Source organism: Monodelphis domestica, chromosome 4 (assembly GCF_027887165.1).
Source record: "Monodelphis domestica isolate mMonDom1 chromosome 4, mMonDom1.pri, whole genome shotgun sequence".
NCBI lineage: Eukaryota > Metazoa > Chordata > Mammalia > Didelphimorphia > Didelphidae > Monodelphis > Monodelphis domestica.
Genome location: NC_077230.1, coordinates 72,513,985 through 72,532,159, shown reverse-complemented (window position 1 = coordinate 72,532,159; position 18,175 = coordinate 72,513,985). Strand labels below are relative to the sequence as shown.

The 18,175-nt window shown below is 38.4% G+C and overlaps 1 protein-coding gene across 1 annotated transcript in view; it reads right to left on the bottom strand.

The window, feature by feature from the left end:
* The window catches only part of PLCXD2 (phosphatidylinositol specific phospholipase C X domain containing 2), a 91,131-nt gene that overhangs the window by 24,701 nt on the left and 48,255 nt on the right, over positions 1–18,175 (bottom strand). Inside the window, 1 exon segment of the mRNA XM_003341211.4 lies at positions 4,012–4,472. Within this exon segment, the coding sequence (XP_003341259.3) occupies positions 4,012–4,472 (461 nt within the window).

The following is an 18,175-nucleotide window of genomic DNA, read 5'->3' as shown; positions in this document are numbered from 1 at the left end:
AGCTAGAGCCTCCATTGGCACAGGGAAATTGATGGACAGTGATTGGTAGATGGGAGAACTGAGGGGAGGGAACTTGGATGGTTTCCTTAAAGATAGAGGGGTCTGAAGACTCAGGGTGGTGGTTGAGGAGTTTGTCTGAGTGGTTGGAGTGTGCTCTGAGAAGCTTGCTCTGAAGGAAGCTGAAGGTGGGGGCCTCTGAGACTTTTTCTCCATTTTGGTCATGTGAGTAATAGGGACTGATCTTTCTTTGCCCCAGCTATCTAAGGGCTTGGGCCTTTTGGCCCAGCCTAAACAGAGGGGGTATTTAAGCCCTATTCCCTTCTCTCCCCTTTCGCTCTCTCTCTCTCTCTCTCTCTCTCTCTCTCTCTCTCTCTCTCTCTCTCTCTCTCTCTCTCTCTAATTCCTTTCTTCCTCCTGTTTGTAATTAAACTCTATAAAAGGCTGACGGCTGATTTGAGTTTTCATTTAGGAATTACATAGCTGAATTCCTTGGCGACCTTAAATTAATATATATATCAGTCTTTTAAAGTGATTTCCTTGTCACACCTGGTCACAGACTTCTAGAGAATGGGCTTTTCTTCTTTGTTCCTTCCTCCACTCTCCATTCCAATATTTCCTATATTTCCATCCCTACCAAAGAGTTTATAAAGAATACTTTTAAAAAATGAATAGGGGTGCAGCTAGGTGGCTATTGGTTTATATTTCCATCCCTGCCAAAGAGTATATAAAGATATTAAATTAATTAAATTAAATTTAAATAATTAAATTATATTGACAAATATATAATTAATAATAATAAATAAATAATTAAATTAAATAAAGATTCATATTAAAAATGTGAATGGGTGGCAGCTGGATGGTTCAGTGGATAGAGAGTTAGGCCTGGAGATGGGAGCACCTGAGTTCAAATCTGTCCTCAGACACTTGCTAGTTGTATGACCTGAGCAAGTCATTGCCTAATTTTTACTGGTTTTCCATATTGGAACTAATTCTTAGTATTGATTCTAAATCAGAAGGTAAGAGTTTAATAGAAATGAATGGCTGATAGAGTCAGCCCTTATCTGTTAATGCTACAATTAGCCATGTCCTGGTAAAGATTATTTGACATCTAGAGGATGCTGAGATTGAGACATAAGGTAGCTCTTGAGTTATATGTATGGCAGTGGGGCAGTGAAGAGGAGAATGCTCAGGAGCACGAGTTGGGAGGCAGAAAATACTCATCAGGGAGGTGAGAGGACCCCAAAGGGGAACTTTAGCTACAGCAGTTGATGCCTATGCTACTCCGATTTATTTGGAATTCCAGACAGGTTAGCGACACCTGCTCTAGGATTTGTTCACCATGGTCTTTCTCATCATTTAGAGTCCAAGGAGATCTCGAAAGCTACTCTAAGTGCCTGCCAGGTATGTCTTTTGGGCAAACATGTCTATGTTGTGCTGGCCTATACATTTTTTTCAACTATAAATAATACCAGTATGAAAAATTTTGAGCAGATAGCTATTTCTTTCTTTTTATATTTGTTGTTCATCAAACTATTAGGACATGTTCTCAATAACAGAATTATTAGGCTAAAGGCTATGATTGTTTTTGTAGTTTCTATTATGTATTGCCAGATTGCTTGCCAAAAAAAATTTCTGTCTATAAACCGCTAGCAAAGAATGAGTGAATCTGGTTCTCCACAACCCTGCCAGTATTGAGTTTCATTATCTTTAATATTTTTTTTCCAAAATTTGATTGATATGAGGTAGAATCTCACAATTATTTTAATTTGTATCTTTTTATGCTATTCCTATGGTTATTAGCAAGGGGAGAATTTTTAAGTGATCATGAATAATTTATAATTTTTCTTTTCAAAACTGCCTGACTGTATTTATATTCTGACTATTTACTTTGATGTCTATATTAAACCATCTGTGCGAAATGGGGCAACGCTTGGCATATGTTTTCTATTTAAGAAGGAAGAGGAGAGGCTAGAAAATTACACCTCTCAATATCACTGTTTTCAATTACATCATTCTATCAATGTCCTTATGTCAACCTCAGCCTACCCTGGATTGTGTATCATTTAAGCCCAATAGCCCAATCATGTCCAAATCTATCAGCAAACTGGCGTATTTTAGGTTCCTATGAACTGGCAGAGAGAAACCACTGATGGCAGAGTGGGGTAAATGCTGACACTGGAGTCAAGAAAACCTGAACTGAACCCTGACCTCAGATACTTATTAGCAATATGACTCTTGGCAAGTCACTCAGTCTCTGTTTACCTAAGGTTTTTCAACTATAAACTGGAGATAAAAATATAATCTACATTGCAGTGCTATTGTAAAGATCAAACAAGATAATATTTATAAAAAATGTTTTGCATAGTGTCTAAGCACATAGTATGTACTATATAAATGCTCATTCTTTTCTCTCACATTTCCCATAAGTAGCCATAAGGGCTAGAATTTTCTCTCTCTCTCTCTCTCTCTCTCTCTCTCTCTCTCTCTCTCTCTCTCTCTCTATATATATATATATATATATATATATATATATAAACATATATATCCCTCTCTCTGTTTGTCTCTGTCTATCTCTGTCTCTCTGTCTGTCTCTCTATCCCTCTCTCCCTCTCTCTGTCTCTGTCTCTCTGTCTCTCTCTTTCTCTCTCTCTCTCTCTCTCTCTCTCTCTCTCTATATATATATATATATATATATATATATATGAAAATATATATATCCCTCTCTCCCTCTCTCTGTCTATGTCTGTCTCTGTCTCTCTGTCTGTCTCTCTCTCCCTCTCTCCCTCTCTCTGCTTCTGTCTCTCTCTTTCTCTCTTTCCCTCTCTCTGTCTCTCTCTGTCTCTGTCTGTCTCTCTCTCCCTCTCTCCCTCTCTCTGTCTCTGTCTCTCTCTTTCTCTCTCTCCCTCCCTCCTCTCTCTCTCTCTTCTCTTTCTCCCTCCTCTCTCTCTTTCTCTCTCTCTTTCTCTCTCTCTCTTTCCCTCCCTCCCTCTCTCCCTCTCTCTCTCTCTGTCTCTGTCTCTCTCTTTCTCTCTCTCCCTCCCTCCTCTCTCTGTCTCTGTCTCTGTCTCTGTCTCTGTCTCTCTCTGTCTCTCTCTGTCTCTCTCTGTCTCTCTCTCTCTCTCTCTCTCTCTCTCTCTCTCTCTCTCTCTCTCTCTCTTCTCTCTCTCTCTCTTTCCCTCCCTCCCTCTCTCCCCCCACCTCTCTCTCTGTCTCTGTCTCTGTCTCTCCCTTTACCTTCCATCTTAAGATCAATACTGAGTGCATTGGTTACAAGGCAGATGAGAGGTAAGCACTAGGCAGTGGGGGTTAAGTGATTTGCTCAGGAAGCCAGGAAGCTAGGAAGTATCTGAGGACAGATTTGAACCCAGGACTTCCTGTTTCTAGGCTTGGCTCTCATTCCACTGAACTACTTTACTGTCCCCCGGAACACTCTAAAAAGCTGGTTAACTGGTGCAGTGTCTGGAAATGTATAAGATAGTAGGGGGGAAATGCTTTATTTATTTATTCATTAATATTTAGTTGATATTCATTTTTCATGGCTAAAAATAGTCTGACCTAAAAGCTTCCTATAGACATCAGACTGACCTCAGAATGTTCTAGGGAAGCTGGGTAGCTGTAAGAAATGTTAGAATCCATCCAGTTCTTTTTTGGGGTCTGCTCAGGTCTTGTTTTGGGTTCACTCAAAACTCACATTCTGGATCCCTCAAATTAGAAAGATTTATCTGTTGATATTCATCTCCAACTGTCTTTCTCAGGACATTTTCTACTGCCTACATGAAGCCAACTGGGTGAATGTCTTTCTGTTCTTGTCTGAACTCTAGGTAATATAAACTTACACAGACATGGCAGGAAACTGCTCCTACTTCTGGCTCTCATCTCTGCTAAATTACCAAATAAATTTCTAAAACTATTTTAGATTTTGGAGAATTCTTGTGAATAACAATAGCAATAGTTGATTTTTACTGAAGACCTGGTCCAAGAGAGCCTAATATCTTGGAGTCTTCTACCCACCTGACATTTTTTCTCCCACAGAGTGTTTAATGTCACATTCTCCACTCTCCCAGCTGGGAAGAGCTTGGCACCAAATGCCTCCTGGATCCGTTGGATTAGGTATTCGTGGTGGACATCATCCATGGCATAAAAGTGATTGAAATCCAGGAAGACCACTTCTTTGGGGTGCTGTGTGAGGAAGGAGTCGATTTCCATCAGCCCATCCCAGACTTTGATGCCAAAAAGACCGTGGATGAAGTAGATCTCCTGGTCTGTGTCGCCAGGCTTGGATGACACACGAAGGTCAAAGTAGCGAATCCCTGCCTCTAACTGCTCCCTGAACGTCAGGTTCTGAGTCACAGACCATTTCTTCATCAGCTTCTTTACAAAGGAGATCCTGGCAAGACGTTTGATAGCCAGGGTTTGATCTGGCCCCACAGGAGACTTTTCATCTACCCAGTAGCTGAAGGAATCATGGGACCCTAAGAGGAGAAAGAATAAGGCAGACAATAAATGTTGCTAGTAGCAAAAATATATTTTGCTAAGCCAATGTTTTTCCCCCCAGAGAGACAAAAACCACCGGCATTATCTAGCATACTCATCTTTTCTTATCCCCTTACTCATCTCTAATTACAGAATCTAGAGCTGGAAAGAACTCAGAGAGCATCTAGTTGAACTCCATCATTTTATAGATAAAAAAGTTACCTGGAATAGTGAAATTAACTTTCACAGGGTTACACAGTCAATACATAGCAGATCTAAGGCAGGAAGCAAAGTCCACTAACTCCAGATACGGAGCCCTTTCTAGAATGAATGAATGAACAAACATTTACCTGTTTACTATGTGCCAAACATTGTGCTTATCTATGTAGCACTGACAATGTACCAGGCACCATGCTAAGCATTTTCATAAACATTATCTCATTTGATCTTCATGAGAACCCTGGGATATAGGAGCTAATTTATCTCCATTTTATAGTTGAAGAAGTTGGGTGAGCCACTTAGCTTCTGTTTGCCTCAAATTCTTCAACCCAGGTCTGGGAATAGAAAAAAGTAGGGTCATCCCTGCTTTTAAGGAGCTCCCACTCTTATTGGGAGAGACAACACATGAAAGGAGCAAATTCAGGGGCAAATTGAAAAACTCTAAATCTTAATAGCACTGTGGTGGAGCTCAGCGGTCGGTCCTTAAGTTTTTGTGAGTAATTAAATTATAGGGTCATTGGCCTGCAGAGCATAGAACCAGGGCAGATGGTAAAGGCTGGAGGACCTTAGGAGGGAATGGCAGGGAAGGTGGTAAGGCCTGGCAGACCTTTATCTCACTGGAAGGAATGGAGCTGGGGACTCTTATCTTACCCAAGCCATCAAGCAGCCCAGAGGAGTCTGGGACAACTTAGGGAGAGGATGAAGGGGGAAAGAGAGCCCTGTTGCGGGCAGATTTCTAGTTTCTCTAGTGTCCAGTATGGGTTATTTTGGAAATGCTAGAATTCAAAAAGACACTTTGTTAATAATGTACTTTTGAACATTCCTGATGGGATGGAAGGAGAATTTGTAGTGATAAAATATCTTTGCCTTAAGGCAGTCAGAACTCTTGTTCTGACAAATAAAGTGACCCAGAATAACACTGGACTTGAAATAGGAAGACAAAGTATTTTTTAACCTTTCTTCCCCTTTTTAAATTCTTCATTTGAGATAACCCTCTGGCTGAAGGATGGAAGGGATAAATTGGTAAATGTAGGTGATATAAAAACAGAAGATCTCAATGATCTTCTGTATATGTATAAATATGTATATATGCACATATATGTATATTCATACATATATAGAAGTAAAAGAAAATAACTGTTAATAGAAAAAATAGAGATATTTTACTAGGTTTATTCAGACTTCTTTTTTTCTACCAGTGAAATCATTGGAGTTCAACAAGATATCTACCATTTGCAAGAAACCATGTGAAGTTCTTAGATTGCAGAGGTAATAATTTCAATGGTCATTTCTCACAAGAAATTTACAATTTAATAGGGGCACAGAGACTGTTCACAAATGAACACAATATAAGGTAATAATTGAAAAGACGAGAACCTGGGAAGGTGCTATAAGAAAATGTGGGGAGGGAGAGATCACTTTCAGAGAGGGAATTAGGATATTTCAAAGAAGAAATGTCACCTGTGCTGGGCCCTGAAAGAAGAGAATTTTAATGAGAAAAGATATGAATTTGATATATTCTAGATATGGAGGCTGAGAGAGTTTATGACAAATTTAGTAATACATTTCAGCTTGAATGTAGAAAATGAAGAATAATATTATGAGATAATATTGTACAAATGGAAGGTGAATTGTGCAGGGTCTTAAACACTAGGATAAGAAGTTAATATTCTGTCTATTTTTTTAACCCATATCTTCCATCTTAGAATGTATACCATAGAGTAGTTCCAAGGCAGAAGAGAGGTAAGAGGTAGGCAATAGGGTTTAAGTGATTTGCCCAGGGTCACACAGCTAGGAAGTGTCTGAGGCCATATTTGAACCCAGGACTTCCCATCTCCAGGTCTGAATCTCAATACACTGAGCCACCCAGCTGCCCCCTATATTTTATTTTATAGGTGATAGGGAGCCATTAAAGGTTTTGGGGAAGAGGAATGAAAGAGTCAGACATGTGAATGGGGAAGATTATCTTGGCAGTTGTGTGAAGGATGGACTAGAACAAGGAGATACTGCAGGTAGAGACACCTTATAAAAAGATATTACAATAGTTCAAGTGAGAGGTGATGAAGGGCAAACTTAGGAGGATGATAGTGTGAATGAAGAGGCTTTTTGGAGGTCACAGTCTCAGGACTTGGCAATACATTAGATGTAGGGGTTGTAGGTGCAGCATCTATGACACCTACCAAGCTAGGCTGGTTTTTCTTTAAAAGATTTAGAAAACATTGGCTCAAACCATTCTCACAGCTTCTTGATACCTTTAGGGCAAAAACCAGCCAAATGAGTCATAAATTCTGTCCTCAGGCTTGATCAGTGTATCAGTCAGATTGTCCAATGCAGAGTTAGGGAAACTATCTTTAAATGAATCAATTCTGTACCTATGCTTAAGTAAACCTCTTTTTGTTCATCTCAAAATATTTATGAGTATCTTATTTTATTCCTCTTCTGAATAGAAACAACCAGATTGGCCTGAGCCACTCCTACTGTAACACAAAGGAAAAATAAAGAGTTAAAGATGAGTGAGTCTGAACTTAATTTAGATTAATTCAGGGATAATGGGGCCATTAAAAGTAAAGGAGAAGTTGAGAGAAGATGCAAGTTTTGGAGAGAAGATAATGAATTAATTTGGGGACATTTAGAAGACAATGTCCAAAAGCAGTAGGTAGCTAGAAATGTAGGAGTAGAACTCAAGGAAGAACTTTGATTCTGAAATAAGCCACCAGACCTCAATGACTCTGGAAGAGAGACTGAGGATGATAATTTTGTGCAACAATGTCTTACTTAAATCCAATTTGCACAGGTCAAGATACACCCAGTGATGTCACTGGTCCTCTTCAAAATGAAAGCTGAACCACACACACATGATTTTGGAAGCCATTTGGATAAATATGATAATGAAAGTTACAGAAGCAAATGAGGTAACCAAGAGAGAACAGGGCAGAGACACAAGACAAGAGGGCTGAGAACAAAGTCTTAGGTGACAGTAATCCTTCAGGAACAGGAGGAGGAAGATGAATCAATAAAGAGACATGTGGAATAGACAAGGAGAAAGAAAACCAAGTATAACAATGTGTTAGAAGCTAAAGGAAAATAGAGCATTAAGAAGAAAAAATCAATAACCATGTTAAATATTAAAGAGAGGTCAAGGAGTATGGTGACTGAAAAAATATTGGATTTGTTAATTAAGAGATATTTAGTGACCTTGGAAAGAGCAATTTGAAAGGAGGGATAGATATAGAAGTCAGACTATAGGAGTCTGAAGAGTAAGTAGTTAACAATGCAGCTAATGAAGGCAGCAAGCATAAACTATTTCTATAAATTTGACAGTGAAGTCAAGAAGGAGGGAAAAGGAACTGTCTGTACAAAAATATTTCTAGCAAAAATATTTTTGTGGTGAGAAAGTATTGAAAAATGAGGGGATGCCTATCAATTGGAGAATGGCTGAACAAGTTGTGTAATATGATTGTAATGGAATACTAGTGGGCTATAAGAAATAATGATCAGAACGATTTTGGAAAATCCTGGAAAGACATAATGAACTGATACAAATTGAGGAAAGCAGAACTAGGAGAACACTGTACACAGTTAACAGTAATATTATATGATGAACATTTATGAATGCCACCTATTCTTAGCAATACAATGAATCAAGAAAATCTTCAAGAATCCATGATGAAAAATGTGATCTACTTTCAGAAAAAGAACTGATAGAGTCTGCATCCAGACTGAGACATACTATATTTTACCTTATGTCTTCACTTTCGTTTGTTCTAGTTCTTTTTCATGAAATTACTAATATGGAAAGGTATTTTACACTATTACACATGCAAAAATCTAAATCAGATTGTTTGCCATCTTAGGGGGGGAGAAAAGGGAGAGAGGGTGAGAATATGACTCAAACTTACTTAAAAAAAGCCTGAGGGCTAAATGTAATTGTGGAAAAAATAAAATGTTAAAAAAAGACAGAACAACTAAAGGAGACTGGTTTTTGCACTAAAATGGAGGCAATCCCGTCTTGGGGACTTTAGGTTGTCAACAACAGAAAGACAAGAAATCAAGGGATTTCGGGGTAGACAACGTCTTATGGTCATTATGAAGGTAAAGAACAAATTGAGAAGAAGATAGTCAGTAGAAGTAGAAAGACAAGAGTCTATGATCAAAGGAGATACCAGCTAAAAGGTGTAGTTAATGACGAACATGAAATTGTGGCATCAACAAAGATTTAGACAGGAGGAGATAATTAGATGGTAAGAACATTGAAGGAAGAGAAGTTCTGATTGATTATAGATATAGAATTAGAATATCAAAGATCTGAAAGTGGCAACCAATCAATGAACAACATGGATTTGTTAAATACTTCCTCTGTGTTATGCATTGAAGATTACTAGGATGTAATGAGGTCAAATTTGAACTCAGGACCTCCCATCTCAAGACTTGAGTCTCTATTCACTAAGCCACCTAACTGACCCTCTCCCCCTTTTTGAAGAAAAAATTACTTTTCTTTTTAAAATTTAAAATTTATTTGTTTGTTACATTAAAATTCCCAGGAAACGCCCCTCCATTCCTCCCTTCTCTCTCCTCCCCACACAATTTCCTTCTTGTAGGTAACATTCTAGCAAATAAATTCCTTCGCTAATTCAGATCAGCACCTTCTCTATAATTTATTGTCTTAGAATGGGCCACCTGAGCCACTGAGAGATTAAATGACTCGTCCAGGATATCTCAGCCAGCATATCTCAGAAGCAGAACTGGAACCCAGGTCTTCCTAACCCTAAGGTCAGCTTTCTCTCTCTCCCCACATGCTAAACCAAAATGGTTACTACCTTTTGGGAGCACACCTTCTTAAAGGGACAACAACATATTCAATGGAGCCTGCTGACTGTTCTTGATGAGAGGTGAAGACAGCTGGCTCTGGGGATGACAGTAAGGAAGGAGTGCTTTTACCACAAGGTTGGGTGAGTTCAAGGATGATGGGAAGTTCGGTAACAGTAGAGAAAGGTTACAAAGGCACAATGGAATGGGGAGAAGCAGAGAGTCAAAGATACAAGAAAGGCAGAGATGTCCTCATGAAGATGACAGTATAGAATGAGGTTTATTATTCGAAGTATTCCTTAATGATGGGGAATAGGGGAGCAGCCAGGACGAGGGTAGAAGAAATAGGAAGGAGATGGAGAAACAAATCAGCTTCAAAATTCTAATTAAAAATTTGAAGCGAAATATCGGTCATAGATCCCAGGTGAATGGTATATTTAATTGCTGAAGGGAAAGAGGGAAAGATTGGAGCACAGTTATGGGGAGGGGGGACTGGGGGGGAGGCTACTCTCTCAGAAAGATTTGAATGCAATTGAGAGGATGACGGGCAATTGTTACAGTTCTTCGCCCAGAGATACATTATTAGTGCATTAAAGCTTCCATGAACAACCAGACCTCACTTTTCCTTTGTGGATTTTATTAATAGTGCAGCCATACAATTGTGGAAGTAATATTCTGTCCAATTCAATTCAACCAGCATTTATTATTGAAGGCAGTTCTTCCGTAGGCATTAGGGAACATGCATTTGCCCAGCACAGAGAGCAGAGGAAGTCCCCTCTGGTATTTTCTCTTGGAGCTGTGCCCATAACTCTCCCCAGAGAGAGAATTGATGATGACCTTCAACACTTTTTCTAAGTGTCTGAGTCATGCACTAAAATGTGACACAATGAGGCTCTCGGGACCTGTTCTGAATGCTCAGGGATGGCACGTGATAGATGCTCTGTGTAAAATGAACAGGATATAGGAGATGAAGGTGATGAGTCTAATCATTCACAGGGAAGCCTTGGGGAGAGAAAGGACTGCTCTCCTCCTTCCCCTCTACCCTTAGACCAAGGAAGTAATTTCCAAGAGGTAGGCTTAAAGGGGGTCTGATCCCTGTTTTTTTGAGTTGGACAATATAGCCACATGTTTTCAAATATTAAACAGCTTGTAAATGGCTGTGCTTGGTAAGCCTCTGGTATTTGAAATCGGTCATTATTGATTGATCTTTCCAAAGCTCGTCCTTGGTCTAAAAGGGAAAATGTCTAAATTGCCCTTTGTTTAACATCCTTACTATTTCTTCCAAGATAAACTGAGGTATAAAATTTATATCCTACAGTGTTAGCCAATCACAAGCCACAAAATACACCCAAAGGCATGGGCAGATAGACATACATCTAAGTCTAAGAATTTATAATCCATATCTAATAAGTTCTGAGTATTAGCATCAACAGTTCCAACATTTCCCCCAAATATTATCCTTTTAAAAGATATTTTTTTGAAGATAATGAGTTTCTCTGATCCAGGAACACGAAAGCAATATTATTCTTAAATGTGAGAGGATAAAAAAACTTTGCCTCCAGCCTCAACCCACATTTTTTCTTCACATGGCACTAATGTATTATTTTGCTCCAGGAAAGATCTGCTTCTTTTTGGATAGTGGCCTACATGCTTCCAGCCATATTGTTTCCCTTAAATGTAGCTCAGTTCCTTGCTATCACAAAGAATTGAGCCATTCTGGAAATTGACAAGATGTCCATCAATTGGGAAATGGCCGAACAAACAATGGTATATGATTGGGAAAGAATACTACTACACCGTAAAAAACAACAAGCAGGTTAGTATTTTTTTTAAATGGAAAGATATATATATAAAAGCAAAATGAGCAGAAGCAAGAAAACATTATATACAGCAAAAGAAATATTGTTTGAAGAATGTCTTGTGAATATACTCCTCTAGAGAAAGAACCAATATATACATGCATATATACATACATATACACATCTATATCTATATCTCTATATATGAGTAAGGGCAGGAGAAACCTAGGAATTTTCATAAATGAATAAATGTTTTTAAAAGTGGCTCAGGAGATAGCCTTAAAAGATGCAAAGTACTTGTCAATTCTGCACTGAAATCAGCTTGACTCCCCTCCAAAATGAGCACCCAACATTCTGTCCTCAGTAAACTTCCCAGTGCCACTACCTGATCTCTCCAGAGCTTCTTTTTCAAAACCATCTCCTTGAATTTAAGACCTCAATTCTTTACTTCTTTCTTATATATTTATTCCACCATAATTCAAGTTTACTCATCAATATATGGCATCAAAAAAAGTCCATAATGTGAGGGAATGGTATGATGATAGCTGACATTTATGTAGTTCTTTAAGGATTTGTAAAGCATGTCAACATATATCATTTTATTTAATATTTATGTCTGTGAAGTAAATGCTACAGGTATTATTATCCACAATTTATGGATAGGGAAACAGGCTCAGAGACTAAATGACTAGCACAACATCACAATGCTAAGAAGTATGAGATGTGGGATTTGAACTCTGTCTTTTTCTGATGTCAAATATGACTCAACCCACCATTCTATCACACTGCCTCCAAACAAATTATAATGGACTATGGGGAGTGAAAGTCATGGTATCTAAGTTCTAGTCCTAGTTTAATCACTGACTGAGTATATGAACTTCTTGAGGGAAAGTCCCTTTAACTTTCTGAGCCTTAATTATCTCACCTGAAAAATGATGGAGGTTGGACTAGATGATAGCTAAAGTTTCTTCCAAGTCTACAGTTTTCTGATTTGTTAAAAAAAAAAAGACATAATCTATATGTGAAGAAATATATAGGTACAAAACCCAGTTTTTCCAATTCAGCATGGCGTCAATATGTTGTGTGACATGGTGGCAAAGTTTTTACAATCAACTCAGTTCAGTTTCACTTTCTAATTCTTTTCTCATGTGTACCATCTGGGTGATGCAGTGTATAAAGTACTGGGCCTGGAATCATGAAAACCTGAGTTAAATCTAGCCTCAGACACCTAAAAGTTGTGTGACCCTGGGCAAGTCACCTAACCCTGTTTGCCCCAGTTTGGACAACTGTAAAATGAGCTGGAGAAGGAAGTGAGAAAACATTGTACTATCTTGGCCAAGAAAGCTCCAAATGAGATCAGAGAGTCAGAAAGTCTGAACAACATTGATCTTTAGGTGATGACACACTCTTAGTTTTCCTTTTACCAATTCAATTCACCAAAAGTTTACAATGAATGGCTTAGATACTTTCTGACTTGGTTTTATATGTATTAAGTACTTCAGGTCAGACTGCATTTCTGGGTCATATTAATGTTCTAGGGGGCTGCCTGATCTCTGATTCCCACCAACCTCTCTTAGTTAATCTTTGTTTCTGGGGCACACTATTCTGATCAGGTCCCATGCATTACTTTGCCTTTTCTAATCTTGCCTATGACTTGCCTTTGGTCATCTCATGCAATTTGTTGTTTAGTAGTTATTCAGTTGTGTGCAACTCTTTGTGACAGCCTTTTGGGTTTTCTTGGCAAAGATCCTTGAGTAGTTTTCCATTTCCTTCTCTAGCTCATTTGACAGATAAGAAAACTGAGGCAAAGAGGGTTAAGTGACTTGCCCAGGGTCACAGAGCTAGTATCTATGACCAGATTTGAACTCAGGAAGATGAGCTTTACTCCAGGCTCAGTATTCTATCAGTTGTACCACCTAGTTGCCCATAGTCAATCAATTAATCAATGTTGGTAGACTGGTTGTCTAATTAAATCATCCTCCTTCCTAGACCCTAGTTCCTGCCTGCAGTCTTTATGTCTTTTCATCAGAGCTAGAACCAGTTCCTAGATCATGATGTCTTGGGATCATGATTGTTAGTGAGGACAAACTTCCCACCCCACAGACCTTAATCCTTTTCGGTTCTCTCTCTGACAGATTTAAAACAAGCTTCTGGCAGTACTTGCTAGAAACCAATTGTTTTCACAGATAACTGGTGGGTTGAGGTAACCTGGAAACAAGTCCTTGATAAAGGTTCTAGGCATTCTAAATGATTTTTTAGGTCCCTAAAGTCATACGATTAGCCTTGTTTCCTACAGAGTAAGGGTTCTTAGTCTTTTTTGTGTCATAGGTCCCTTTAGCAATTTGAAGTCTGTGGATTCTCTTAAATACATGAAATACAATTTATAGATTTGAAAAATAAAACAATTATATTGACACAGTTATCAAAATCTTAAAAAGCAAACAAACAAAAATCCAACAGTTTCGCAGATCTCAGGTTAAGAACCCCAGTCTTAGAGATCTTACGCATGAATCCTGGTTCTGTTGCCTGTATGACTTTTGGCAAGTTACTTTCACTCTCTGAGACTATTTCTTATCTATAAAGTAAGAGGATTGGATCTCTTCCTCCTGCCTCCACTCTTTTCTGGATCTCACTGAAACTCTATTTTCTTCTATACATTCCATATCTCTTGACATTCCTTCTTTTATGTGCACCTGATACACATCTGGAACCAATAGATGAACTCTGCTCCTCACTAAATTTCAAGTCCTTCCTCCTCCACCATCACTTGATAAGCACTTCCTTTCTTTTGATGTTTTATTTTTAATTTTGGAAATAGAAATTCATTCTAAATTTAAATATAAAGAGATCATTTCTATACAGGTGGCAGGGCATTCTATATGAGATTCTATATATGAAATTCTACATGTTGCTTTCAAAGCTATCGTACTTATTATCTGGGGTTCTGTCTAGTTCTTTGCTGCTGTCCCCTACAGACTTCTGGATCAATTATTCCTCTTCAATAATTTCCTAACTTGGCCCTTCTTTACCTCAACCACTGACTCCTTCAAGCACCTAGTCTTAACAGTTACTCACTTCCTTTTGCTGAGAAGATGGAAGTAGAATTTAGTAACTGTTCTCTGGAAACAGTATTTGTTTTTCATTTATTTGGAGCTCAGCTTCCTTTTAGGGATCTTTTCATTGACAGTAGAGGAGTAATGGTGTACATTTTGGATCTCTGTATTTTACCCTCACAAGCTCATGAAAATCTTCCTATGTTTCCCTGAATTTCATGTCAGATTCATCTTCCTAGCTCATTATATCTTGGAGTCAGCAATAGAATTTCTCCTCTCTTTCTCTCTTTATATTCCTTTCTGGGAAAAGATATAGGAAATGTTTTGCACTGAACAGGAGATTAGTCTTTGTTACTTTCAAGGCACAGAGACTTCTCAAGTCACCTCAAGTTAGTTCTCTGCAGAGTCAGTCAGCATTCTGGGGAAACATGACCAAGTTCCCAATTCCACAATCCTGGCAACTTTGCCTAGTCTTACTTTCTTAGGTTAAGAAGTCGAAAACTATGAGATTTTTTTTTGTGGTCCCCACATCTGTTATTGGCAATTTTCCCACTTTTCCTTAACCCCATCTCCTCATGACAAGGATTATGAATCTAGTGTTTCTTTTCAAATTTCTATACACAGACTCATATATGTGAAGCAAAAAGTATTTTGCTCATTTTTCTCCATCCCAAACTCTAGCTTAATTTAAATTCTTTACTCCTTTAAGCATATGTCCTTGTCCCCTTCTGGGCCTTTATTTAGTCTGTCAGCACTATTTCAAAGAAGTCTTCAAAGTTGTATTATTTTAATTTTGATCTTAAAACCGTCTGGCATGTGTCAAAAGCGTGTCTCTGTTATATTTAAGTAAAAAGTCGTCTCTACCATCTTCCTGTGAATGAAGGAAAAAGGCACTTCTTACTACATACTTAGTATAGTAATAATGTTCCTAGTCCTTTGATTAATGGCTTGAGTAAAGGTAAGACACATTGCATGCCTACCCCTTTTATTAGGTCAATTAGATGAGATTCTTGAGGTTAAGTAAGCCTTTTGTTATCTGGACTGGCCTGGGCGAGAGAGCCTGGAATTCAGGAACAATGCCCAATATTCAACAAGCATTTATTACATGAGGATTGAGCAAGAAGAATTTGAGGGAGGAGAGTTTTGAATAGAAGTTAGCAATGCTTACTACTGTGTGCTTTGGCATGGATCCTATAAGAGAGCATTCTAGGACCGCCTTCCTAGCTTAATTCTCCACAGACTTCTTGCTTTAACACTATGCTGTGAATCAGTTCTGCCCGATTTCCTTGGTGTCCAATCATCCAGGTCATTTTGCACATTCAGTTTCTTGATCAGTGACTGCTATACCATCATGTACATCATCTATCATCATGTACACAAAGTATAAGGGATAAAACACTAAAAAGAATGACACTAGGCTACCTGTTAATAATATTCCTAATATATTGAGAAGCAAAGATTGAAAAGGAAAAAGATTTTAGAGAACAAGGCTGAGGAAGAGAGAAGAAAGAGAAAATATAGAATAGTGTTGACCAGAGAACAAAGGTAAGAAAGAGGCAGAGAAATGATAGAGTCAATGAGTAGCTCCATAAAGATGGGGGGCATTACTTTTTATCCATATCCCCCCCCCTTCTATGGATCCTGTCACAATTACAAGAGAAAATGCAGAGATAACTTTATTCAAAGATTCTCTTATTAATGAAAGACAGATAAGGATACTTATGTTCATTCATTAACAGTATTTGTGATAGTCATTTAGTCATTAAGCATTTATTAAGCACCAAATATGTACTAGGCCCAAGCTAAATGCTGGCAATACAAAGGCAAAAATCATTCTCTCAAGGAGCTCTTAGACCAATAGAGGAGCCAACATGCCAACAACATTGAACAAATATGTTATAAACAAGGCATATCAGAAATGATCAATGGAGGTAATATATTAGAATAATAGGGGATTATGAAAGACTTTTTATAAAAGATAAGATTTTCACTGGAATTTGAAGGAAACCATTGAGGTCAAGAGATCAAGGTAAGGAGGGAGAATTCCAGGTATGGGGAATCACCTGTGAAAATGCTTGGAATCTGGTGGTAAAGTGTCTTGTGTGAAGAACAACAAGGAAGTCAGCGTCATTGCATAGTATAAGAAGACTGGTAAGTTGGGAAGGCAGCAGTGTATGAAGTGCTTTGAATGTCAAAAAAGGATTTTATATTTGATCTTGGAGGAGGTAGAGAGCCCCTGGGGTTTGTTTTTGGAATGGTTGGGGGAGGCATGACATGGCCAGATTTATACTTTAGGAAGATCTTGGCTGCTGAGGAGAGGATGGACAAGAATGCAGAAAGACTTACATCAGAGAGAAGCACCAGAAGGCTATTGAGGTGATGAAGGACTGCAGTAGGTTGGTGGTGGTATCAAAGGATGGAGAGGAGTATATATGAAAGATGTTATCAAAATAAAGTCTATAGCCCTTGTCACCAGGATGTGTGTGGTGAGTATGTTGAAGAGTTGAAGATAAAATCTAGGTTGGGAGCCCCTATGACTGGGAAAGATGGTGTTGCTCTTGACACCAAGAAGTTAAGAAGAAGGAAAGGTTTGGGGAAAAGGTTAATGGGTTCAAGTTTGGACATGTTGAGTTTATGCTATCTATGGGACATTCAGTTAAAAATACACAATAGGTACTTTGAATATAAATCTGAAAGTCAGTTGAGAGAGAGAGAGAGAGAGAGAGAGAGATTAAAGTAGAATATAAGTAGATTTGAGAACCATCAGTATAGAGGTGATAATTAAATTTATAGAAGCTGATGAAATCACCAAATAAAATAGTTTAGAAGAAGAGAAGAAGGCCCAGGATAGAGATCATGGGGATTATCTGTGGCTTAGAAGGCATGACTGGGATGAAGATCCAGCACAGGAGACAGAGAAAGGGCTATCAGATAGGTAGGAGGAGAACCAGGAGAAAGGACTTACCCTGAATATCTAGGGAAAAATGGGTATTGTGAAGACAAGGTTATCAAGAGCATCAGAAGTCTCAGAGGTCAAGAATGATGAGTATTGATAAAAGATCCATTGGATTTGGCAATTAAGAGATTTTTAGTAATTTTGAAGAGTGGTCTCAGTTGAAAGATGAGGTCAGAAGGCAGAATGGTAACACATAAGGAAGGTGTCTATTGTAGATGGTCTTCTTAAGGAACTTAACTACAAAATAGAGGATAAATATGGGATAATAGAAAATTGTTGTTCATCCTTCATTTTCAAAGAAACCAATTACATCACAGGGTGATGTCTTGATTTTTACTGAATTTTTGAACTGAATTTTAGTGAGGCACAATTGCACAAAGTTGTCAACCTCATTCTCTCTTCCAAAGTCATCTAAGTCCAATGGCAAGACAGAAGTCAGGATGACTGGTGATTACCCAGGTTGTAGAGGATGTTCTCTGCAACTTTGAAGTCTGAGGAAGCTCTAAGTGCTTTATAGCACATGCTTCAGCAGCTTTCCTAGCTATTGGGACAAACTGTTCTCATCCACTCATTGTCTTGTGGAAAATTTTTACATGCTTGGGAAAGACATCCCTCTAACTCATCAATAGGTTTCAGGCTTATTGGTTACCCTTGATTCGGTTTAGTCCATTTGCTAAGATGGTTTACCAGTGTGTGGCCACTGGGCATGCTATAGTTTCTTGGAGCCACAGGTGAGAGTTGGGTGAAAGGGCAAACTCTCACACTAGACATGTTAAACCTTTGGAACATCCTACAATGTCCACATAATAAATGCTTCTTGATTGTGATTGATCTATCCTCTCCTCCTCAACTCTTTCCTGTTCTGATTA